This window comes from Arachis ipaensis, chromosome B06 (genome assembly GCF_000816755.2).
Source record: "Arachis ipaensis cultivar K30076 chromosome B06, Araip1.1, whole genome shotgun sequence".
NCBI lineage: Eukaryota > Viridiplantae > Streptophyta > Magnoliopsida > Fabales > Fabaceae > Arachis > Arachis ipaensis.
Window position 1 is genome coordinate 134,568,101 of NC_029790.2, and position 26,629 is coordinate 134,594,729.

A 26,629-nucleotide genomic window follows, 5' to 3' on the forward strand; every position below is an offset into this window, starting at 1 on the left:
GATTAAAACTTAATTTTTAATCATTTATTTTAATTTTAATTATTATTATTTTAAATTTTAGATATCATTTTTTGAATTAAATTTAAATTTTTTAAATTTTAAATTTTTACTTGAAAGGATAAAATATAATCTCTTATTCTTAAATATTTTTTATTTTATGTTTTTTTTAGTACCATCTATAAAATAAATAGTAAAAAGTTATCTTTTATCCTCTCAACTAAAATTCAAAATTCAAAAAATTTAAATCTTTTTGAATTTACCCAAAATAAAATAAAAATAAATAAAAACTAACAATGCGATGGAGGAGTGATGTCAATGCTGCACTCTCTGTGTGTGTTTCATTTGTTTGATGTTTGTGGCTGGATTTGGATTAATAGAGGTTGTAAGGCCGAAATTGTAAGTTGATTAATTTGTTGTCAATCAGTAATGTGAATGGTATGAATTTTGAAATAACAGTTTTGAGCATGGAGGATATGTTGGTGACATGTTTGGAGTCTTTGGACGATGATTTTCCTTGTATGCGGAGCATATATGTGTTCAAAGAATTTGTACTGCTTACTTCCTGCTTTGTGTGTTCAACAATGTTTAATTGTTTATGTAGTTTATGGTCTTGGCTTGATATTATGTAGGTATGATTTAGACCAGATATTAACTCATCTTATTAAGCTGTGAAAAAGATGAAATTTCTATGAATTTAGGATCATGGTCTTAAAAATTGGCCCGGTCAAAATTTTGGGTTAGATTTGGACTAAGACCAGTTCGATTTTATCCCGTATTACATGCAAAATTAGAGGATTTTTTTTTATTAAAGTGGTAAATAAAATTTTATTTAAATTAAAAAAGCTAGCATTTGATAAATAACCTTGCTCATCATCAACATCGCTAAGCACCGCAAAATGTCTGAAAGCCAATGATAAATCTAAGTCACATTGTTATTATTATAGCCACAACAATACTAACTGGATTACATTTTAACAAGCCAAGCAGGACAAGTCCATATTCATTTTTATTTCCACTATTACAAGAAAAGTGAAAAAAAAGAAAACATTACAAACTCATCACATACACACAAATGAAAAACAGAAAATTAAAACATTAGAAACATAAAGTCACATAGATGATTGAAGTTTGTACCACACGTCATCAAGGAAACGGTAATATGCATACCTCCATGATTTGTATATGAACAATGGACCAACAAATCCCCAAAATCCCACTATAAATCCAAAGGCCACACTCACAAATAACCACTTCACTCCATGATTCTTTCTCTCTTTTTCATTCTCATCAGGAACTTCCCCCTCCATGGTACAGTTGAGCAGCAATGGTGGACCACATAGCTTGTTGCCAACGAAATTGGATGCTTCAAAGCTTTGCAATTGAGTGCCTGTTGGGATTTCGCCTTCCAAGTGATTGTAGGATAAGTCTAGCTTGTTCAGGAAGTTCAAGTTTGTGATGCTTTGAGGGATCTCCCCTGTGAGTTGGTTGCCAGAGAAATCAATGGATTCCATTGACTCCATATTGCCAATACTTTCAGGGATGTGACCAGTTAACTCATTCTTGGACAAGTTCAAATAAATCAGACCAGTTAGGTTTGTGATTTCCATTGGTATTCCCCCCGACAATTTATTAGATGAAAGATCAATGTTTTTCACTAAGCCCAGAATGTTGTTGTACTCAGCATCTTTTCCTTTCACCCATAGGATCATGCTTATAGTATCACTTCCATATATAATCATGCCTTCCTGGATGGATGAACTTTCACTAGTTTTATTTATCATGGCACTCAAATGGTTCAAACAATTTGGTATATTGCCTGACAAATTATTTAGTGCAAGGTCCAAAACTTGGAGAAACTTCATATCACATAATCCGTTGGGAATGTTACCTGAAAGATTATTAGATCGGAGCCGAAGAAATTTTAAATTTACCAACCTTTCTCCAATCCACCTAGGAATATTCCCTGTGAGCTTATTTTCTCCAAGATCCAACAAAATCAACTCCTTGTTTTCCTTTAAACTGACAGGAAATTTACCTGAGAGTGTATTGTTACGTATAAGCAAGCATTCTAGGCCTGATAAAGAGCCCATGGAAGAGGGCAGGCTTCCAATAAAATAGTTGCTTTCTAAGTTGACATCCACTAGTTCTGGCCACATCCTCCAACAGTTAGGAATTTCTCCAGATAAGTTGTTTGATGCAAGATTGAGGATTTGTAACGTTTTTGGATTGTCAGATTTTTGACAAAGAAAATCCATTAATAACCCATAAAATGAATTATGTGAGAGATCTAGCCAAACCACATTCTCACTCACAAAGGGTAAATTTCCATGAAGATGGTTTGAGCTAAGATCAACTGCTGCTCCGTACCAAATCCTCACTCCTCCATCAGATTCTAAAATCTTTAATTCTTTTGGGAGCTTGCCATGGATATGATTGTGAGAGAAGTTCAAATAATAATAATAATGACTTGTTTCCCAAAACCAAATGGGAATGGAAGAAATCCCGACGTTAGATAGATCCAAATATAGAAGATCATTTTGTGATCGAATCCATGATGGAAAGCTTGGACCTAACTTCCACGAGCTCATTTTCAATTGAAAAAGTTGAAATTTTGGTTTCCAACTGGGATGCACTTTCAAAGTGAAATTGTTACTTGATGCTGAAAGCACATGTAAAGTAGTGAAATTGGCAAGGTCATCTTCATGTACAATCCCTTGAAATAAATTGTCATCTATGGCAAGAGATAACAATTTAGTAAATGATGCAAGAATTTTAAATGGATTTCCAGTAAGTTGATTTTTGGAGAAATCGACAAATCTTAATGAGGAAAGCTTTGCGAATGATTGAGGAATTTCTCCAATAATGTTGTTGCTGGAGAGATCAAGCATTTCAAGATTTTGAAACATTCCAAGTTGATTGGTGAGGTGACCTGAGATTTGTGAAGTAGAAGCCACAAGAGTGTTGAGTTGATGAGAAACACATGGGATGAGAATTTGTAAGATTTCAGAAAGTTGTTGATTGCATTTGAGATATGAGAAAGAGATGTGTCTCAAATTGCATAGCTTTCTAAAAGAGGATGGTATTCCTCCTTCAAACTGATTGTGTGACAAATCAAGGGCAACAAGAGAAGTCAGATTCCCCAAAAGAGTTGGAATTGTTCCTTCAAACTGATTGTATGACAAATGAAGGGTAACAAGAGAAGTCAAATTCCCCAAAGTATTAGAAATAGTTCCAGTCAGATGGTTATCTCCTAAGTACAAAGATTTGAGACGATGAAGACCGTATAACCAATCTGGTATATGGGATGAGAATGAATTGGATGACAAATCAAGATTTTCAAGCATGGTAAGGTTTTGAATACCATCAGGAATTGGACTATCAATATCATTAGAGTAACAGTTTGAATAACATTTAAGAGAAACAAGTTTGTTCAACTGAAAAATCCACTTGGGAGCAACAGAAATGGTGAGAGAAAGCAGGGACGAAAAGTTAAGCTTGGATGGTTGCTTATAATCACCCAAACTACAACGTCGTAAGTTTAAGTCATGCAAAGAAGGGAGAGCTTGCATATTGTGTAGCCAATTAAATGATTTGGATAGGTTAGCACCACTCAAATCAAGATATTCAAGGGAGGTAAGACCCAAAAGCCAATCAGCATTTTCAACAACCAATGATTCATCATAATAACTTGGGAGGCCAAGATGGATTAAATTGGTGAGATTGCCAATTTGATGTGGAAGTTTTCCATAGGCAACATATGAGAGGTCAAGATAGAGCAAATTAGAGAGATTCCCAATCTGATGAGGAATCTTCCCATAAAATCCAGAATCAGAGAGGTTAAGATGAGTTAAGGAGGTGATTCGAAAAAGAAAAGTAGGAAATTGAATACCTCGAAAACTATTGCCGCTCAAGTCCAAGTAATTCAGATGTTTCAATTCAACAAGAGAATCATTTATCGCTCCACTAAACCTGGACCTCTCGTAAGCGAGCAAGACAGCAATGGGTAAGGGATATTCAACATATTCTAATGATATAGAAGTGTTGAGGTGAAGGTGAAGGATGTGGAAAGTTAGATGACTACAAACAACATAATCCCAGTGACAGCAGTTGGGATTGGAAGCATTCCAAGAAGAGAGCCTGTTGAAAGGGTCAGTGAGATGATGCTTGAATCTTAGAAGTGCTTCGCGCTCACTTGGAATGCACTCAATCAACTCAGACTCAGGCTCAGAGGACGTTAGCAACGTAAGGCAATAAAGGTGAACAAAGATAAGCACAAGCATGCCACTGTAAGTGTTTGTGTTTGGAGACATGTTTGAATTTCTGTGTGTTTCCACCTTCAACTCCTTTCTCCTATTTATAATGCCTGTACACACATTTTAATTTGAAATGCTCCAGCTCCACCACTACTAATATATATGTGTCTTAATGTTACCATTATCACTTTATAGTTGGTCCTCACTCGCCCATTAACTCACCATTCATGATAATTGGGGTTCAAAAGCCAGGCCCCATCGAAAGATGGAGACTGCAAGAAAAACGTGATTCACAAACGTAACGTAACAAGTATAATGCATTCACTGCACTTGCTATGTAATTATTCTTCTCCTATCTAAGTTTCAAGTCCATTATTTTTGGAGTATATTTTTGTATTTTTTTTATTATTAGTCTAATCAGAATTTTAGATTCATTGAGAAAGTAAGGGGAGGAGAGAAAATAGAATTTTTAGTTTTATATAAAGCAGCAATTTTTGAACTACAGTTTTTTATTTGTTCACGGTTAGATTAGGCAAGTTTGTCTTATTTTGTTTTTTATTCTCAAGTATGTAGCAGAATAAATTGGCTTCACACAATAGTTTTGATTTTTTGATATTTTTTCATTTTATTAGTATAATGGACCCAAAATTTTTATCTCTCACCTTAAAAAAAATTTTTATATTAAAATCTTGACGTATTTTTGTTGTTATTTTATTTAATATATTTATTTGTTCAAAATTATTGTCATATTAGGNNNACTTGGACTCATTTAAAATCGTAAAATCAAACAAATTTAAAACTTAAATGGTGATTATAGCTACATACTATACTATACATATATGTATGCATAAAGCTAAGGCATACCACTTCAGCTTTAAGCAAGAGAAAATGAAATATCTGTGCCAACTATATATGCGAACGATACTTTTATAAATATACATTAAATATAATTTAAGACTATGCATGTATGTATTTTAAAACATATTTAAGTAAATGTCTCAACTTATTATTATATTATTTAGGTATACTTCTGATGGATATGTGAAAAGTATTGAAAAGTGACTACTTATGAATAAGGAGATAATTTTAATAAGGACACTAAAAATATATTTTTTTTAAAGATATTTATATGTGTTATGTTATTATTAGATATTTTTATTAAATTAATTAATAATTTATTTTTTAATAAATTAGAACAAAATCGGTTTATTATAACAACAATAATAAATCTAATTGTCTGTATTATCATTATTAGACCCCATTTGATCCTATTGAATTACACAATTTAAATCGAATATCTTTAAATTTTTTGATAAAAAGATAAATATATCTTTAACTTTTTATTTTACAGATATTTAAATTCCTAAAAATTTAAAAATACAATTAAATTCCTAAAAAAATTGGGTTTATTGTTATTGTTATAAAAAAATCGATTTTATTCTAATTTGTTAAGAAATTTAAAAATAACCGGTTCATTAATACGTCTAATAATAATACGACACATAAATCTTTTTATAAAAAGATGTTTTACGCATCTTTACGAAAGCATCACCATATGAATAAACTATTTTATATGCATACTCTTGTCTGTCCATATAATAATCTAGTGCATATGAAGGAAGAAACTGAAAATATATCTTAGTAATTTAACTATTTAAGTGAGCATAAAAAATTATCTTTATTAATTGCTCTTAGAATACACATTACATATACAGATGTACTCTTAAAATATGTGTAAGAAATTTTCATTGTAAAACTCAAAATAATATATATGTTACGATATAACAGAGAATAGTGATTATTATTAATAGTGATATACATTTGCAATAAAACTATGATACCTCAAAACAAAATAAAAAATGAAGGAACATGGGCGGCTAAAGAAAAAATAGAAGTTAAAATAATATTAATTTACAGAATCTACATGCATGATATGTTAGGATAATTTATGTTGATAAAATAAATAAATTTTAAAACTATGCACAATATATATATCCTAAATCAGAATTGGTTATACGATTTATATCATTTACATATAAATTAAATTAGCCTGCTTCGATTTATTACAATGTACAACATATACATAGTAAATTGAATCAGCTTGATTCGATTTACTACTTATATAAATTATTGACATTTTCTAACACTATAACAAAAAGTTGAATACCATTAAATTTTTCATCACACGTAAGATTTACCGTTGAATTTTTTGGTGACAGAAGAGTAAAATTCATCAAATTAAAAGTTCACTGACAAAAATTTGATTAAGTGGTGTAAGTCATTGTTGTTGATAGTTAAATATTCTTTATTTTAAAATATTTAAATAAAAAAGAAAATTAACGACCTCAAAAAAACTCGTCTTGTTATATATACAGATACTTTATGTCCATTGTAACATAACTTTAAACTTTAAAGTCTTGGTCTTTGTTTTCATTTTTTCATATATATATTTGGATGTTAAAAATAATAATCTATCTATACACAGATACCTTTGTTTTTGGTAGATGATTTAGTTCTCTTCATAGATACCTTTGTTTTTGGTAGATGATTTAGTTCTCTTTTCAAGGGCAAACAAAGAACAGGTGCAAATTACGAAGGGGTCCCTTGGGATGTTCTACAAGAGTTCGGGACAGAAACAAATCCTGTGTATAATTAAAAAAGCCAATATACAACCTTTTTTAATCAAATACAACATAAAGTGTTTGTAATTTAGGATTTGAAATTTGTTTGAATATTGAGGAACGCAACTATTTCCATATGGACCCTAAAATCTAATAACATACCATAAGGGGTTAGTTTAGTATATAAGGTAGCTCATTTCACCTTAAAATGCATATATATGCAAGAATTTTTGTGTAAAACTCAAAATAATATATATTTTACGTTATAAACGGGATGAAAGTAGTGATTATTAGTATAATCATGTTACGTGTATATTAAAATTAGCTACTAATTTTTCCCATTTGGATGTTCGCAATAATGTATCTTTTTTTTTTCTTTCGTTTGGATTTTATTACAAGTCCTTATTCCCTGTGAATGAACGATTAACATCAAGAATTCCAAAGCCAATCCGTGTGAAGTTGGAAACTTATTATGGAAGAACTAGTCAACGATAATGTCTTGACAAATTAGTAAGAATGGGACAACCATGATTCACGAATTATATAAATGTTTAAAAAGTGACAAAACGTTAATCCACACACACATATTTCTTCACACAGTTCATTGAGATAATATCATAAAAAATGAGAACTAAATATACCATATTTAAAGTCTTACTCAAATTAAATCATAATATCTATAATAATCTAATAATATTCAATGAGTGAATATAATGTTGTAGAGTAGTCTCCAAATAATACTAATTAATAATTAGGAGGTGATGCATTATTATTTTGAAGAGCTTTAACGTGTTAGAACATGTGCCAAATTTCTATTACTGTTAAAATTGCATGGTTAGAGAGGATCAAATTCTCATTAAACTGTGTGGTGTAAGTTCAAGAGCAGAGTTTAAAGATTTTAGAAAAGAAAGTGAAAAAGCTGCTAGCAATAGAGAAACAGAGAAGTTAAAAATGATGATTTAATGTACTAATTAACCACTGTACTTATAACACCCTACTACACAGAGTTTTATGCTTAAGTCGTAGAATAGAGGTAATGTGGTGTTACGGACTTCTATAAAGTAAAATATATACATATTAGGGGTGTACATGGACCGGACCACACTGGGTTTGGCTTAACCCAGACCCGACTCGAAATATAGACCAGACCTAATTTTTAGACCCTAACCCGATCCTAGACCCATGAAACCTACGCACCTTCGAGCCGGGTGAAAACCGGGTAAAAACCTGATCTTTAGCATGTAAAAATCACATAATCTCCAACCATTATTTCACAATTCACATAGTAAAATTCACTTAAAAAAATATAACAAGAACCAACCCTTCTCTAAAATTAAAGCATAACCATAATCAATACTAATATTGTCTAATAATACCAAATATTTAAATCAATACAAATAACACAATATTATGCATTTTAAACATAAAACATTAACTTATAATCTTATAATGACTAATAACACAAAATATTAAGGTTTGCAATATTTAAATTTCACATAAGAATAACCATCATCCATTACTAATAACACAAAATATTAATTGTGTATGATGACCGGACCACCGGGCCGAGTTATGGCCCGGACCCGACCCGACATAATGACCGGGTCTATTTTTGAGACCCTTACCCGATCCTAGACCGATGAAATCACACTAAATTAGCCCCTAAAGTATTCGGGACCGGACCGGGTCTTCGGACCGGACCGGACCATGTACACCCCTAATACATATAACGATAGAAAAGATAATATACTAGGAGTCTTGAAAAACGGGGAAACAAATATCGCAAAACGAAAAGCGCAACGCTCGAGGAATAGGGTTACTTGCGTGCTAAGAAACCTAATAGGAAATGATAAAGATAAATAAGAGAGTAAAGGAAAGCCAAGGAAACAACCTAACCAGCTCCTGACTCAGCCTACGAAGTCAAGGCTGGTCGGATGATATATATATATACAGATATCCCAAAATACTCAAAACTCAAAATAAAGTCCTATCTCTCCCTTAACCTCTCTGAGGAACAAAATAAACAAGTTTCTTGAAGAGCAAGCTAAGTACATATATACATCTATATACAAACAGAAACCCAAATATGCACCCGGGAAATACTTCGCTTCAAATATCCAGACGCCTAGCGAGGAGCCTCTCGACTTGCATCTGAAAAACAACAACACAGTATGGGATGAGAACCAGAGGTTCTCAGCATGGTAAAGGTGCCACGCGTATAATAAATAAGGTCCTGGGAATGCCAGATGCAATCCTAGAACTCCGTCATTCAGTTATCAAACCTAATTTCTATAACAGAAGCCATAAATAGAGGTAGGTAACCTAAATATTCCTGAACTTACTCACTTTTTAAACATAACATAACTCCAAACCATTTTGCCCTTTCCTCCGTCCCTCCGTCATCCAAAATTCAGCAGAGACAAGCAACCAAACAAGTTCACGCACAGGTAATAAGCAGATAGTGCAAGTAGCAAGTATAACAGGTAGCAAGAGGTATATATTCAATTAAGCAAACCTAGGAAATGTATAGCAATCAAAACAAACAAATGCATATGATGTATGCCTGTCCTATGACTGATGAGGCTCATCTGTCGGTTATCCAGCCAACCCGACAAGTCCGAAAACCTTAGATTGTCCCTCGTCGCGCATCCCATGAGTCTATGCATAGATTTCACATTCATATATCATTCAAATCACTCACTGGGGCTATCCATACCTGGGAATTTATACGTGCCCGGTCACCCTTACGACGTAGGGTCAACAGAGTATCGAGATTCTACCTAGAACACGTAGTGGCAAGCCACGGTTCTTACCCAGAGAAACTCGTATCTCAGATATCATTATTCATAAGCCATTTTATAATCATAATCATCATTTAATCATTCATCAGAGTCATTGCATATTAACTTCATTCATTAACATCTTTCCCTTCACACTTCTCTTCATATTTATCTTTTTTCTTCACTCCCAAGTTACCTCAAACTCCTAACTTCTGCTATTTACTAAACTTACTAGTAGGATCTAGGATTAACAGGGCAGAAATAGGGAGTTTAGGGTTTAAAATCATGTTTAAAATAGAAATATAAATGTGCTGGAAAATAGGGCGTGTGCGTAGGCACACACCTGTGCGTGCGCACAGCTTAACAATAAAGCAGCACGTGTGCGTACGCACGAATACGTGCGTGCGCCCACATCCCTTAGTGTGCATGTGCCTTATAGTTGTGCTAGCGCCACCAACAGAAGGCTCATCCTAGCGTGTGTGTGCGCATAGAAGTATGCGTACGCACACTTTATGAAAAATGCTAGGTGTGCATGCGCACAGAGGCGTGCATACGCACAAGTTGAATTTTGCCTTTGTTGGGTGCGTGGGCACACAACAGAAAATTTAATTCTGCTGCAACATTTAAAATTTCAGTTTTTCGCACCATATTTTCGGCATCCATAACTTCCTCTACAAAATTCGATTTTTCGCAAATTTTATATCGATTCAAGCTTATCAAACACCCTTTAATTTAAAATAAATCTCATTTGCATTCAAAATTTGAGGAGCAAGTTATGGACTTCCAAAGTTCATTAAAATTCACTTTTTACCAAAAACACCACAAAACCTTATTTTTGCCAAAACCACATATCCCTCCCAAAACTCATTTCCAGCCAACCTAATATACCACAATCATCAATATAAATAGCCCTTAACCATAGCACATCCATTCAACCACAACCATGTTGTTACTTTGCCATAATCATGATTCCTTCATCCATCATTGTCATACTAATATACATATATAAACACATTCAATCAACAACCAAATCTCAAGAAGCACCATCAACTAACCATATTTCTCAACATAATTTCAACATCCACCTATCCATTAACATCATAAGCCCAGTAATTTAGAACATGCAACCATTTCAACTTATCCTATAATGCTCTAACCTCAGTTTTCACAAAACCTTATATGTTAAACGCGCGAAATCTAATCCATATCTTGACTGATCACTTTATTCAACCCAAGGCAGCCTCACAAGTTAGAACACAGCCCTCCAAGCTCAAAGAAACCAGCCACAAACCGAGCTTTACTCACCAATAAGCCTCCAAATGCTCACTTTTCAATCTCAATGCATATATATGAACTCAATTCCCACCTAATTCACATATATACTCCAAATTCAGCTTCTTCATACAAAAATAAAAATTGATTAGGGTTTAGGTTACTCTTACCGTACCCACACGCATAGTGACCCAAGTCCAATATGCTTCGGAAGCTAAATCGAACCTAAAACACCAAATTGGGCAAGATTATATCACAAAGGTTCCATTTCACCATAAGAAAGGGGGTATAAATTCTGAAACGAAAATCGAGCTTACCGATAAATTGATCCAACAGAAATGTAGAGTTCGACGCGCTGAACGCGTGGCCGCGAACGGTGCGGCGATCGGAGCTCAAACGAGGAAGTTATGGTAGATCAAGGATTGATGAGGGTTTGGGAGTTCTTCTTCCTCCCCAAATCTGTTGGCTTCGTTGGGTATGAAATGAGGAAGAAGAAGCTTCTGTTTCTTTTAAATTATGGGTCCGGTTAGACTCACGGGCCCAATTTGGGCTCTGGTTCAATCGGTTCGGTCTATTCGGTCCAATTTTGGGCTAAATTTTTGAAATTGGTATCAAAATTCTCGTTTTGACGAGCTCTATCCTATTTTGATATTAGTTTTGTATTTTTAATTTTTTTAATTAAAATTTAATTTATTAACTAATTATTTATCGATTTTAGCCGGGTTTACATCCTACCCACCTAATTAGGAATTTTGTCCTCAAAATTCAGAGTGAGTTACCTGAAAAGAGGTGTGGGTAGTCCTTCCACATCTCTGACTTAAGCTCCCAGGTATGTTCTTCAACCAGCCCGACTCCAAGTTACTTTTACCAAAGAAACCTCTTCCTGTGTAAACGCTTAATGCTAGTATCATCAATTCTAACCGGAGTTATTGGAAGCGTCAGATCTTCTCTCACTTGAACTGATTCCGGCTATAAAAAAAATCAATATAATTTATTAGGATATTATTTTATAATTAGTGTACTTTTGTTTTATATATTGATAAGAATCTTATAATCATAAAATGAAGAAATAAAATATAATATTTTTTAAATACTTTCTTTTTTTTCCCTAAACCTTGGTAACATATATATGAGCAGCAGTGATTACAAACTTGATATACTTAGCTAATAACACTAACTAAGTTAACCGTTTTCTAACTAACTCTGTCAGGTGGCAATTCTAACACTAGCTGTAATAATAAACCAATAACTTTTGCTTCTAGGATTCATTTGCTCAGGTTACAATTACATTGTCCGCACTTGTAAGCACTGTTATTAGGTGCTGTGGTTCCATGTGGTATTGAGTTTCTTATATGCTATGATACTTTTTTTTAATTTAAATTAATAGAAAAAAATATAAATAATTATATTTAAAAAAATATTAGAAGAATAATTTTTTTATTAATATTAACCAATACTTAAATACCAAAATATAAGATAAAGAATCATCTAAATCTTAAGAAAAAAGCATACAAAACATAAGAAAAAGAAACATTCAAAACTAATAAAAAAGAATCATCCAAATTTTAAGAAAAAAAACATATAAAACATAAGAAAAAAAACATCCAAAACTAATAAAAAAATTCTCCAAATCCTAATAAGAGTTACAGAAAAACCTCATCATTAGACACTCAAATAACAACAATACCATTACAGAAACATCCAATCAAATGGAGAAAAAAAATATCTACTTAGTATATAAAAAAAAAATTCACACAAAACTAACCAAATACAATTCACTTGCATGAAAAAAAAAAACGAAATAGAAGAAGAGTGAATTATTGCACCGTTTTCGATTGCACCACGATCAATCGTAGCACCGCTAATGACGTTAACGATCGAGGGTAACAGCAAGAGGGCGCTGTGAGAATGCCTTAGATAAAGAAGGTTGGTGCTTACTGTTTGGAAGAGAGCAAAGGATTCATCGAGGGTTGACGAGAGGGAGAGTGAGTGAAGACTAGGAAGGTATCCTGTGATTTCCGTCGAGAGTGAAGGAACGTATCCCTTCAAACCTGATTTTGGCGTTAAAATCCATTAATAACAAATATTTTAAATTATAAATGAATAAAATTAAATAAGATAATTATAAATAATTGAGTTGTTTAATTTTTAACTGGTTCGGAGTTGTTTCATATATTTTTTCATAAATAAATAAATAAAAAATATGGTTTTATATATAAAAAAATACGTATGATAATATATGTTACAAAAATTTCTCACTAATTATGATTAGATAGATTAGAATTTTTAATTTGTCTTATTTTTTGGTGGATAGACCCAATTAATCTCTGTTTTTTTTAATAGCTAAATTAACAAAAAATTACATAATTACATAATTAAACTTCGATTGGTCAAGTGATCAATTCACTCGTCCGTTTAAATAAATATCAGAAATTTAAAATCCATTTCGACAAACTTTTAAATGAAGCTCAGGTCCACCAGAGATTAGTTCTTTACTATCCGTAAGCATTGCTAAGCACTGCAAAATGTCTCAAAGCCAATGACAAAATCTAACTCACATAGTCACATTGTTATTATTATAGCGACAACAATACTAACTGGATTACGTTTTAACAAGCCAAGCAGGACAAGTGCATATTCATTTTTATTTCCACTATTACAAGAAAAGGGAAAAAAAAGAAAACATTACAAACTCATGACATACACACAAATGAAAAACCAGAAAATTAAAACATTAGAAACATAAAGTCACATACATGATTGAAGTTTGTAGCACATGTCATCAAGGAAACGGTAATATGCATACCTCCATGATTTGTATATGAACAATGGACCAACAAATCCCCAAAATCCCACTATAAATCCAAAAGCCACACTCACAAACACCCACTTCACTCCATCATTCTTTCTCTCTTTTTCATTCTCATCAGGAACTTCCCCCTCCATGGTACAGTTGAGCAGCAATGGTGGACCACATAGCTTGTTGCCTAAGTTGACTTCCACTAGCTCTGGCCACATTCTCCAACAGTTGGGAATTTTTTCTGATAAATTGTTTGATGCAAGATTGAGAATTTGTAACTCTTTCAGATGGGCAGATTCTTTGCAAAGAAAATCTGTTATTGATCCAGAAAATGAATTATGTGAAAGATCTAGCCAAATCACTTCAGCACCCACAAAAGGTAAATTTCCTTGGAGATGGTTTGAGCTAAGATCAACAATTGTTCCAAGGAATATTGGAATCCTTAATTCATTTGGAAGCCTTCCATGAATATGATTGTGAGACAAGTTCAAAGAAAAATAAGGACCTGTTTTCCAAAACCAAGTGGGAATGGAATCAGAAATCCCTACGTCAGACATATCCAGATGTTGAAGATCCTTTTGCTACTGAATCCATGATGGAAAGCTTGGACCTAACTTCCATGAGTTCATTCGCAATACAATGAGTTGAAATTTTTGTTGCCAACTGGGGTGCACTTTTAAAGTGAAATTGTTGCCTGATACTTGAAGCACCCGTAATGCAGTGAAATTCACAAGATCATCTTCTTGGACGATTCCTTGAAATAAGTTGTCATCTATAGAAAGAGATAACAACTTGGGGAATAGTCCCAGAGTTTTAAATGGATTTCCACTGAGTTGATTTTTGGTCAAAGTCATATACCTTAATGACTGAAGCTTTGCTAATGATTGAGGAATTTCTCCAGTAATCAAGTTGTTAAAGAGAGAAAGTGATTCAAGATTTTTGAACATTTCAAGTTGATTTGTGAGGTGACCTGTGATTTGAGAAACACATGGGATGAGAATTTCTAAGATTTGATGCAATTGTTAATTGCATTTGAGATTTGAGAAAGAGATGTGCCTCAAATTGCAGAACTTTCTAAAAGAGGTTGGAATCCCTCCTTCAAACTGATTATGTGAGATATCAAGACTATCAAAGAAGTCAAATTTCCCAAAGAGATTGGAATTGCTCCTTCAAACTGATTGAATGACAAGTCAAGAAAAACAAAAGTCAAATTCCCCGTAGCATTAGAAATAGTCCCAGTCAGATGGTTATATCCTAAGTTCAAAAATTTGAGATGATGAAGACCGTATAACCAATCTGGTATATGGGATGAGAATGAGTTGGATGACAAATCAAGATTTTCAAGCAAAGTAAGGTTTTGAATTCCATCGGGAATTGATGGACCTCCAATAATACTGTCATAATAATATGAACCACATGCAAGAGAAACAAGAGTTATTCAACTGAAAGATCCACTTGGGAGCACCAGAAATGCTAAGAGAAACAAGTTTATTCAACTGAAAGATCCACTTAGGAATTTGCATACCTCCAAAATCGTTGCCGCTCAAGTTCAAGTAATTCAGATGCTTCAATTCAACCACAGAATCATTTATCTCTCCACTAAACATGGACCTCCCAAAAGCGACAGAGTTTAAGTAACCGTGATAGTAGAAAGCATCTCTTGAAGTGTTGAGGTGAAGCTGAAAGACGTGGGAAGTTACATTACTGCAAACAACATAATCCCATTGACAGCAATTGGGATTGGAGACATTCCAAGAAGAGAGCCTGTTTAAAGGCTCAATGAGATGATGCTTGAACCTCAGAAGTGCTTCGCGCTCACTTGGAATACACTCAATAGAATCATACTGAGAAGACGTTAGCAGTGTAAGACAATAAAGGTGAACAAAGATAAACACAATAATGATGGGAGTGTAAGTGTTTGGAGACATGTTTGCATGTGCATGTTTTCACTTTTCACCTCCAACTCCTTTATAATCTCTCTAGGTTGGCGCATTTTAATTTGAAAATGCTCCACTACTAATTAAATTAATGTATGTGGGTTAGTGCTATCACTTTATGGTTGGTACGGTCCTCACCCAAATTAAACGGTCACCGTTCATGCATGCTACGTACCTTTGGGTTCATAGATTGAAAGATGGAGATTCTTGTGCATGAAAAACGTTATTCAATGTAACTTTTAATGCATTGACTGCACTTTTATACTTAATTAAAGGAGGCCGCTATTTCACCATACCAGCCAGATTCATAAATTTAACATCTCTTAATAATTAATAATATCACAGTTTAATCATATGATGAGATTACATATTTAATTATTTATTATTAGTAACATTCAAATTTTAACTTAGGATTTTATACATGTAATGTTGTTTAAATTGGTAATATTATATATATGAGAAATGGTAGGTGGTCCAGCGACGGAGTTAGAAATTTTTTGGGGGGAATATGAAAAATATAAGTTAAAAAAAGAGAAAAATTAAAAATTAAAAAGGGACAAACTAAAAAATTAAAGACTTATACATACAAATTATTAATTTGGAGAAGTATTGTTCTACTCTTCCTTCTAATTAATATTTTTTAGAGGGTCAATATTTTTTATTAATATTAATTAATATTTTGAGTCAACGTTACTTTTATATTATTTATGTTCTTGAATTTATAATAAAAAACTATTTTAATAATTACCCTTAAAAATTAAAAATTACCAACGTGGATTAATCATAATAAGTGTTTAGAAAATTAGGTTAAAGGTACTTACAATTTTACCTGGGCCAAATGTCACTTTTGAATTGGAAAGTTAACCTCTAAGGCTCTAACCATCTATAGCCACCTCAAACTCAAATTTTATTTCGAAAACGTTGATATTAATAATAATCACGGCATCATTTGATATATATACATAATATATACGTATATATATACACGATTCTGGTGGCTGGTGGCTGACCCAACATTTTCGAAATATTCTTTTATTTCAAAATATATAACTAAGAAAAGAAAATTAAATTAGTTACCTGATCAGAAAAACTCGACGAGTTATCTACACATGTACTATATGTCTACTATATATTATAGGCACCACTCACATAAACATCACAAAAACAACTTTTTTTAAAGACGCCTACGTGGCAAAACCTAAATCATACATTCTAAAATCACACTTTTCACTACAAAACACTTAAAACCGTAGTCTTTTATAAGAAAAAGCGTTACCTAATGGAAAAAAGTAAATTAAAAGATTTAAGAGAAGAAATTATTAAATTATCAAAATTAATAAATCAAAAACTAATGATTTTAACTAATGTTAATTGTAATGACACCGAATTCCTGAAATCAATACAAAATGATTTTTCTCAAAATCTTTATTTTACTATAAGTTTTATTAAAGGACTTCAAAAACCTGAAAAAACTTATTTTTCACACGGAATTGCTAAAAAATGCTACCATGGAAATGATTCCCCACATCTTTATCATACTTTTAACCCACAATTAAATTCTATAGTAGATATGCTTGAAGAAATATTAGTATCCATAAAATTTCAAAGAAATAAGGAAAAAGAGAATCCCAAAGAAGAAAAATTTCAAAATATAATCAACATAACAGACTTAAAAGTAAAACCACCATTGAAATTATGAATATTGAAGAAAAATTAGAAGAAGTTACAATGCTTTTTAAACATGTTAGAAACAAGAGACTGAGAGAATAATATGAAAAGTGTATTATTGAGTTGTGATGGAAAGTACAATATACAAGAGGTATTTATAGCTGCTAAATGAATCAGAGTAATAAAGGCATAGAATCCTATAATTAATATACAGATATACTACAGAAATATAGACGATACTAATTGATCCTAATTGATGCTAATGATTCTCTAACATCCCCCCTCAAACTCAAGTGGGAGCTAAGGATACCAACTTGAGTTTGGATAACAAAGTCCGAAAGCGAGTCGGGTGATGAGCTTTCGTGAAGATATCAGCAGTCTGATCCAGTGTCCCAACGGCAATGAGACGAACAGCATCAATAAGGATACGTTGTCGAACAAAGTGACAATCAATCTCAATGTGTTTGGTGCGTTCATGAAACACATCATTATGTGCAATCTGAATAGCACTGCGGTTATCACAAAAAACATCAGTAAGAGACGACTGAGGAGCACCCAGATCTTCGAGAAGCCAGCGAACCGAGATAACCTCAGCAGTGGTGTCAGCGAGGGCACGGTACTCAGCTTCTGTGCTTGAGCGAGCAGTGAATGTTTGCTTCTTAGCACGCCAAGAGATGAGAGCGTCGCCAAGAAACAAACAATAACCAGTAGTAGAACGACGATCAGTGGGATCACCAGCCCAATCAGCATCAGAGTATGCCTGAAGGGTCAAAGAGGAATGGGCAGAAAAATGAAGGCCATGAAATAGAGTGCCTTTGACATACCGAAGAATGCGAAGAACTGCCGCATAGTGAGTAGTACGAGGAGCTGACAAGAACTGGCTGTACGGTGAAGTGAGGTCTTGAGAGCAGAGATACCATCAACATCATCCCCAGTGATTATCATGTCATCAACATACAAAAGTAGAAGAACAACTCCACGTAAGGCGAGCGACAGGGGCAAAAGTCTCTTCATAATCAATACCATACTCTTGCGTACAACCTTGAGCAACCAAGCGGGCCTTATAATGGTCAATAGAGCCATCAGAGCGAGTCTTGATCTTGTATACCCATCTACTGCCCACAACTTCCTGATCAGAAGGAGGATCAACCAGATCCCAAGTGTGTGCTTTTTCAAGTGCCTGTAATTCTTCTTGCATTGCTTGTTGCCAATTTGGGTTTGAGGAGGCTTCTCTGAATGTCTTAGGTTCATGTTGATGAAGAATAGTAGAAAAGCAATGGTATCAAGAGCTTAGGTCTTTTTTTTTTCCGATGAATATTAGTTCATAGCCCCTTTGTTTTTCCTTGTCGGCAGTGTTCTTTGGCCTCCTTTTTCGTTCTCTTTTTGACGCTTTGGTTCGTCACCCCCATAACCATCTTCTTCTTCTTGTCGCCGTGATTCCAACGCAACCAGAACCGTCGCCATCCACCTCCTTAGGAAAACTGCGTCCTCTTGTATCTCAGGGTGTTTTTAGGTCAGGTTCCGAATGAATCTTTTGACTGCATTTCTTGCCAAACTGCCAAACAACCTGCTTTATCTTTTCACAATAATTCATCTCTTGCTTGCTCTCCTTTTGATCTCATTCACTCTGATGTTTGGGGCCCCGCTCCCACTGCCTCTATGGGCGGAGCTCGAGACTTTGTTGTTTTTATTGATGATTCCAGACCGGACGATGATCCAATTAAAAATGGCTCAAGAAAATAATATTATGGAACATGGTTTTCAAATAGAAGAAGAATTAGTAAATTCTGAAAATATAGAAAATGAAGAACACATTCTAGACTATTCAAGTGACGAAGAACCAGCAATTCCAATACAAGTAAAAAATGAAGCTGGAACATCTAAGGATAATCAATCTCAATTTAAATGGGAAACAGGTTTTGATAATTATGCTTTTAAAAAAGGGTTTATAAATAAAGATTCAAAATATACAAAAATACCATCAAAATACGTTCCTAAAATCCAGGAAACGGAAGGAGAAAGAATGCTTGACTTAGACTGTAAAAAGAATGAAAAAGAAATTTTCAAAAATTAGTTGAATTCCTTTTTATTAGAAGCTTTTACTAATCCAAAGCTTAGTGAACTGTCTGGAAGAGATATTTGGAATTACATAGGGTTTCATACTAAAGGAACTATAAGAGATTATATAACATCAATAGAAAACCAAATAATAGAAGATTTAGCAACAAAAACAACAGCTTATGATAAGATATTATATATAATGATGATTCTATATAAAGAATTTTTTGGAAAAAATATTATAGATCATAGACAAGAAGTCTATAATAAAGAATATCAAGAAGCAAAAAATCATTTAGCTAATATTCAGATATATGATCTATGTAATGTGGAATCTTATATATGCGAATATAGAATACATTATTACAAATTAAAAGAAGAAGATAAAAATCATTATCTTAATATGTATATAACAAAACTACCATATCCTGCTAATGAATTTATAATGGGAAGATTTATAAGAGAAATAAATAGAGGGACAATTGAAAATAATTTTGGTGGAGCAACCTCTGCAATAAGAGAGGAAATAAAAGAACGTTGTATGCAAGAAGCAACTCAAAAAAGATTTGCGAATATAATTAGAATTTGTTGTCAGGATAATGAAGAAATACCCCAAAAATATGGTCTTAATAAAAATTTTCAAAGAAAAAGAAAATATCAATTTAGAAAAAGAAAATACTATCCAAACTGGAGAAAAAAGAGATATTTTAGAAAAAGAAATAACGATAAAAATAAAAAACAAAGAAATGACTATGCCCGAATAAAAAAGAAAATTGTAAGTGTTGGTATTGCCAAGAAGAAGGACACTATACAAATGAATGCCCGAAAAAGAAGGATAAAAAGGATCTTACTAAACAAATAGAAATTGCTAAGTCTTGTTTCATGGAACCATTAGAGGAATCTGATGATAACTTAGACTATATTTTTGAATATGTCTCGGAAACGGACTCAGAGACTGAGTAATAATGCCACATTTATTACTATAAAAATAACAGAAAAGTTTATAAATGCTTTCATAGATTCTGGAGCAACACAATGCTTTGCTAGTTACTTGTCCAATAAAAGAATCAACAAGTGTGTTGCTCTATGAATGGAATGTATTGTCATTCGGATTAAAACAAGCCCCAGGTATTTATCGAAGATTTATGGAAGAAAATCTAAAACAGTTAAATGAATTTGTTTTAGTGTACATTGATGATATACTAATTTTTACAAAACAGGATAAAGAAGATCATCTTCAAAAATTATTAATAGTTTTAGAAAGATGTAAAGAAAAAGGATTAATTCTTAGCAAAAAGAAGGCAAGAATAGCAAAACAAGAAATAGAGTTTCTTGGATTAATTCTATCCACTCAAGGAAAGCTAAAACTTCAGCCAAATGTCCTAGAAAAGGTAAATTTATTTCCTAATAAAATAGAAGATAGAAAACAATTACAAAGATTTTTAGGGTGTATAAATTATATTTCTGATCAACGATTTTTAAAGAATATAACAGAATACACTAAAAGCTTATTTCCAAAAATAAGTACTAAAAAAGAATGGAAATGGGAAGAAAAAGACAGTATGCAAATTCAAAGGATTAAAGAATTATGTGAAAAACTTCCAGAACTTTATATTCCAGAAGAAAATGACTACTTAATAGTAGAAACAGATGCTTCAGACATAACCTGGTCAGGATGTCTAAAAGCTAAGAAAGCTATAAAAAGTTTGGAACAAGAAAAAGAATCACTAGATTCTAAATATTCCCCAAAGAAATTACTTTGCAGGTATATTTCAGGGACTTTTACTCCAACAGAATAGAGATATACCACTCATGAAAAGGAAACTCTAGCAGCAATTAAATCTCTTAAGAAATGGAAAATTGATTTACTACCCAGAGAATTTACATTAAAGATAGATTCAAGTTACCTAACAGATTTCATACGGTATAATTTAAAAGTTGATTATAATCATGGATGATTGGTAAGATGGCAATTATTTTTGTTACAATATCCAATAAAAATTGAATATATTAAGGGTGACAAAAATGTTATTGCAGATACATTAACAAGAGAATGGAGTTCGTCTTCAATGCATTAGATCAAGAAATTCAAAAATATGAGCAAGAACTCAAAAAATGCAAGCATTGTCAGCAAATAAGGACACAGATCCAGTCTCTCAAGAAGGCCATTGAAGCAATGAAATCAACACAACAAGCAAAACTATCAGAGTTCAGCCAGCTAAGCATGGTGGACAAATCAGGTGAAGAAAAAATTTCAGAAAATAAAACAATTGCTGAAATCATTAAAAAATCCACCCAAGATAAAAAATATTATGTAATTTATAATGGCCCCATGAAAGGAGTATATGATGCCTGGGAAAAAGCAGCACCATTCACACACCAGTCAAGAATAATTCATAAAGGAGGGTTTCTAACACTAGAAGAGGCAAAGAAATCCTTCAGGGAATATGAAGCTCTCCATCCAGAGCAAACCCTAAAAAGAGCAGATAAAGCTCCAATTCAAACCCAGAGAACAGGGATAATAAGAAACATTCCTACAAGGGCTGAAATCAAGGAAAAGAAAAGGGTCTGTAGATCAAATCTCTACATCTGAGGGTCACATGATAAAAGAGGAGGACAGTGCATCTGAAGCATCTCTTAACATTATTGCATAGTGACGTAAGCACTTAGGTCATAGAGCACCAACAATGTAGCTGGTGCAAGAGAACAAACAATGACGTAAGCAATGACATCATAAGAAGGGTAAGGATGAAAATTATCCATCAAACCCAACTATTATAAATAGGTTGCTTAGGAAATTGTAAAAGCATCAGACAATAGAAAGCAGAAGGCTAAGAGTACTCATATGCTAGGAGAGCAAGGAGGAAGCTGCCAAGGCGATTCTATAGTCTGAGGAAGAATTCCTTTAGGGAAAAATAGTTCTAAACTCCCCTCTGGAGATACAAACACCTTATGTAAAATATACTAAATAAAGGAAGTTTTTCTCCAGAAAGGTACATCTTCATCCTAGTCTTTAAATTATGAATTATTTAGAAAGTTTAGAATTAACAGAAGAATCTGATTATTATAGATTAACTGCTTTATTAGATAATGAAAAACAGGCTGTTCTAAAAACAGAACTTAATCTCAAATCGAATGAAAATTTTAATAAACAAAATCTTTTAAAAGAAGTTTTTAATAGAAAAAATATTATATACTATGAAAAAATTCAACTTGAAGCCCCTATAAAGATAAAATTTGCCAATGGAGAACTTGAAATAGCTTTGATAAATGATGAAGAATTGAGTAAACAGATTGAGAAAATTAAGGATCAACAAAAAAGATCTAAAATTGGGTGGATTCATATTAGTACTATACAAGTCTTAATCAAATCTACATATATGAAAGGAATTAATTCACCAATAAGCTTAGCAATCTGTGACAAAAGAATTACTGATGACCCAATAGATCAAATAATTGGAATTGTTCATGGAAACTTGGCAAACGTAAATGTTAAATTCAATGCCATCTTGGATATGCTATACCTTTATCAACTGAAAATCTTGGAAGATCTATAAGTTTGGCTTATAAATTCCACAGAAAGAATCTAATGGAACAAGATGATGAACCATTTTCAATTACATATGCAATAAATTATGCTTTAACAAATAGCCATCATAGTATAATATTTAAAAACAGAGAAAGAATTTATGTCGATGAATTATTTTAGAAAATTGTAAAAACAGAAATACCAAAATATAGAGCTATTGAAAACCCAGTTCTATTATTAAAAGAACCATCAGGAAAATTAGTTTCATCAAATTTTCAAATAAGAGAATCTAAAATTAATAGCCCTTTAAGTTTATCTAAGTTAAAAATTAAAGAAGAAAATTCTGAAATAAAAGAATTAACAAAAAAGGTCGAAAAATTAAATGAAACGCTAAACACTAAATTATGACAATAAATAAAGAAGAAATATATGTAACTTATCAAAACAAGAAACAAGAGCTCTTTGAAAGAGAAAATCGTTTGAATTATTTACAGTTCTCTGAAATAAATCAAAGAGCATTTGAAGCTCTAAAGGTAATCTATGATAAGTTGAAAAGAGAAGTTGAAGAGCTAGAAAAATTAATAGAATCTCTAGAAAATAGTGATGAATCGATGATAGAGTTTGCGGAAATTCTAAAATAATGAAGCATAAGAAGGTTGAAAAACCAGAAAATAAAATAAAAAGAAAAAGGGCGGAAAATTAAAAAGAAAAATAAAGGAGTATAAAAGGGAATTAAATAATCTTCAGATCGAAATTGATGACCTTTTAATAAAAAAGATAGAAATAAGAATAAATATAAATAAGTTGGAATTAAACTTAAAAACTTTATAAATGCTTGGAAAACCATATTATGACTTAAAAGAATTAAAGATGTTGAAAGAAAAAATAGAGAATGAAGTCGAAAAATTAAAAAGATATTTAGAAACAACAGAAAGTGTAGAAGTAAAAGAAGTCTTTGAGGATTTGAGAAATTATATTAAAGAAAAAGACAAACAGATAAAAGATTTTATATACAATAATCCATGCAAAAAAGAATATTATAAACTAAAACAAGATTGAAAAATTATAAAGATAAAATCAGAATTATGAATATACATGAAGGACTAGTAATAAATAATCATATAACAAATACAAGAGAAATAGTAGAAATGGTCAATACTTTAGAACTTGCAAATTATTTATCAAAATCCTTTAAATAAAGCACCACCAATTGAATCTATACATTTATTCGAAGTAAAATTTGAAGAGTTAATAAAAATTTCGAAAAAGAAATTAAAAATAAAGTCGAAAAATTTGGTATCAGAGCCAAGTTAACGATAAAGGATAACACTTTCTCTTTAAGCAACACTTTTAGGGACACACTTTTAAATCAATAACAACCACAAAATAAAAAACATCTTTAAAAAAAGTTGAAATGAAAACTTTATCAGAGTGGCCACCATATATTATAACTTTAAAAGTCTTGATCATCGCTCGCTTTCTTTTCCTTTTTCTATCAATTAACCTATATTTCTCCTTTCTTTTAGATTATTTTATTACAAGTCCATATTCCATGTGAATTGACGATCAAAATCAAGAATTCCAAAGCCAAACCGTGTGATGTTGTAAACTTAAATTATGGAAGAACCAGTGAACTAACCATGTCCCAATACGTTCTCTGTTATGCAACATGCAACTCAGCATCTTCATTAATTATATTGATCATCATTCTTCCTCATTATGGGAAAATGATATATTATATTGTTCGACACAACGAATGATATGAATGTTTAAAAGTGACATCTATATCTTTCTACCTACCCGTGATTTCCACAGTTCCTTGAGATAATATCCTAAAGAAATGAAAAAATATATACCATAGGTAAAGTCTTACTAAAATTAAATCATAACATCTATAATAATCTAATAATATTCATTGAGTAAATAATGTTGTAGACTACATAATAAATACTAATTAGGATTATTCTTGAGGACAGCTTCAAACTCTGATACTTTCTTCTCTGTTTTTTCTCTGCTATATCATAGCTTCACGCGGCACCAGTGGTGGAGCTTAGTTCAGACAAGGGGTGGCCATGGCCCCCCCAAACTTTTTATAAAAAACTTAGTAGTACTTTTTCAAAAGATAAAAAATAGTTCAATTGACTTAAATACTTTATTATGACTTAAAGTATCTAATAAGTTCAATAAACAACACTCTCTCTATCTTTAGGTTCAAATATAAAAAATTAGATAGCTTTTATTTATTTAATTTAATATTATTTTATATTTTACTATTTATTTAATTTAATTTTTTATATGATAAAAAATAATAAAATATCCGAATTTTACTATCGACAAAAATGCCTTTAAATAATTTAAAAATGCGACAAAAATGTCCACTAGTAAATATATATTTTTAAAAAATATTTGAGATTGAATTTTGATGTGATTTTTTGCAGGTATAATTAAAAAAATGAGATATTATTATTTTTAAAATTTGGTAATTTTTTTAAGTATATATTTTTTTGTGATTTTTTAAAAGTATTATTAGTTGTTAACAAAAAAATAGTATTTTTAGTTATTAACAAAAAAATTACAAAAAACAAATATACTTAACAAAAAATCACCAAATTTTAAGAGTAATAATATCTCATTTTTTTAAAATTATGTTTGTAAAAATTTGTATCAAAATTCAATCTTTAAGGTATTTTTTGAAAATACATATTTAATGTTAGATAATCTTGCAAAACAAAACTAACATTAAATATGTATTTTTCAAAAAATACATTAGAGATTGAACTTTGATGCGATTTTTTGTAAGTATAATTAAAAAAGTAAGATTATTAATGTTAAAATTTGATGATTTTTTGTTAAGTATATATTGTTTTGTGATTTTTTAAAAATATTATTGGTTGTTAATAAAAATATTATTAAAATATATATACTTAACAAAAAATCACCAAATTTTAAACATAATAATATCTTTTTTTTATAATTATACTTGTAAAAAATTGCATTAAAATTCAATCTCTAAGGTACTTTTTGAAAATATATATTTACTGTTGGGTATTTTTGTTGTGTTTTTGAATTATTTGAAAATATTTTTGTCGATAGTAAAATTCGAGTGTATTTTTGTCAGCGTTTGAATAATTCGGGGGCATTTTTCGTGGTTAACTCGTATTCGAAACAAAGAAGGAAAGAAACAGAGAGTTGCGCGGGAGCATGGCTGGAGGCATGCCTTAGGCACAAACACGCCCATTCGAACACATCCCTGACGCGTCCGCGTCACTTGCAAAATCAGCCTTCCACGCGTGCGCGTCAAATATTTTTGTTTTAATAAATAAAAATATATATTATTTTTAAACTTATTTAAAAAATATATGTTAAAAATAAAATTAAACATACTAATACGTAATAGTATTTAACTGTGTCCAAATATATCTAATGAAAATTTGATTTTTATTAAGACACGGCGTGTCCAAAATATGTAACACGTGGACACATTTTATTCAGTAAAATGTCTATATTTCGTAAGTATATATCTAATGAAGCCTTGATTATTATTACCAACATTTTTGAAATAAAATTTATGTGTCAATGTTATTGGTTGTGAAATATTTTTTATTTTGCCAACGAACTATAGTTTAAATGACATAATTTTTTCATACTCATTTAGAGATTATTTTTAAATTCTAATTTAAAAAAAATATTCTTTATTTAAAAGTATATAAC

At 31.7% G+C, this 26,629-nt stretch overlaps 2 protein-coding genes and 1 long non-coding RNA gene across 4 annotated transcripts; all 3 read right to left on the minus strand.

The window, feature by feature from the left end:
- On the minus strand, nt 900-4,382 carry LOC107647738 (leucine-rich repeat receptor protein kinase MSP1-like). Its single transcript, XM_021105297.1, has one exon. The coding sequence runs from the start codon at nt 4,308-4,310 to the stop codon at nt 1,110-1,112; it is 3,201 nt and encodes a 1,066-aa protein (XP_020960956.1). The 5' UTR covers nt 4,311-4,382; the 3' UTR covers nt 900-1,109.
- Nucleotides 8,748-11,388, minus strand: LOC110264189. Of its 2 annotated transcripts, none has more exons than XR_002349915.1 (3): nt 11,244-11,388; nt 11,097-11,151; nt 8,748-9,025 (listed from the first exon to the last, which is right to left on the minus strand). It is a non-coding gene; the product is annotated as an uncharacterized LOC110264189 (long non-coding RNA). The 2 variants fall into 2 exon arrangements; XR_002349916.1 differs by lacking the exon at nt 8,748-9,025 and adding an exon at nt 9,758-11,020.
- LOC107647739 (receptor-like protein 55) lies at nt 13,657-15,641 on the minus strand. The gene is made up of 2 exons (XM_021105298.1): nt 15,252-15,641; nt 13,657-14,900 (listed from the first exon to the last, which is right to left on the minus strand). Exon 2 carries the CDS (start codon nt 14,281-14,283, stop codon nt 13,675-13,677), a length of 609 nt encoding a protein of 202 aa, XP_020960957.1. The 5' UTR covers nt 14,284-14,900; nt 15,252-15,641; the 3' UTR covers nt 13,657-13,674.

Coding starts and splice junctions, on each gene's coding strand:
- LOC107647738 (XM_021105297.1), bottom strand. CDS start 4,310: ATGTCTCCAAACACAAACACTTACAGTGGCATGCTTGTGCTTATCTTT.
- LOC107647739 (XM_021105298.1), bottom strand. CDS start 14,283: ATGTCTGACGTAGGGATTTCTGATTCCATTCCCACTTGGTTTTGGAAA.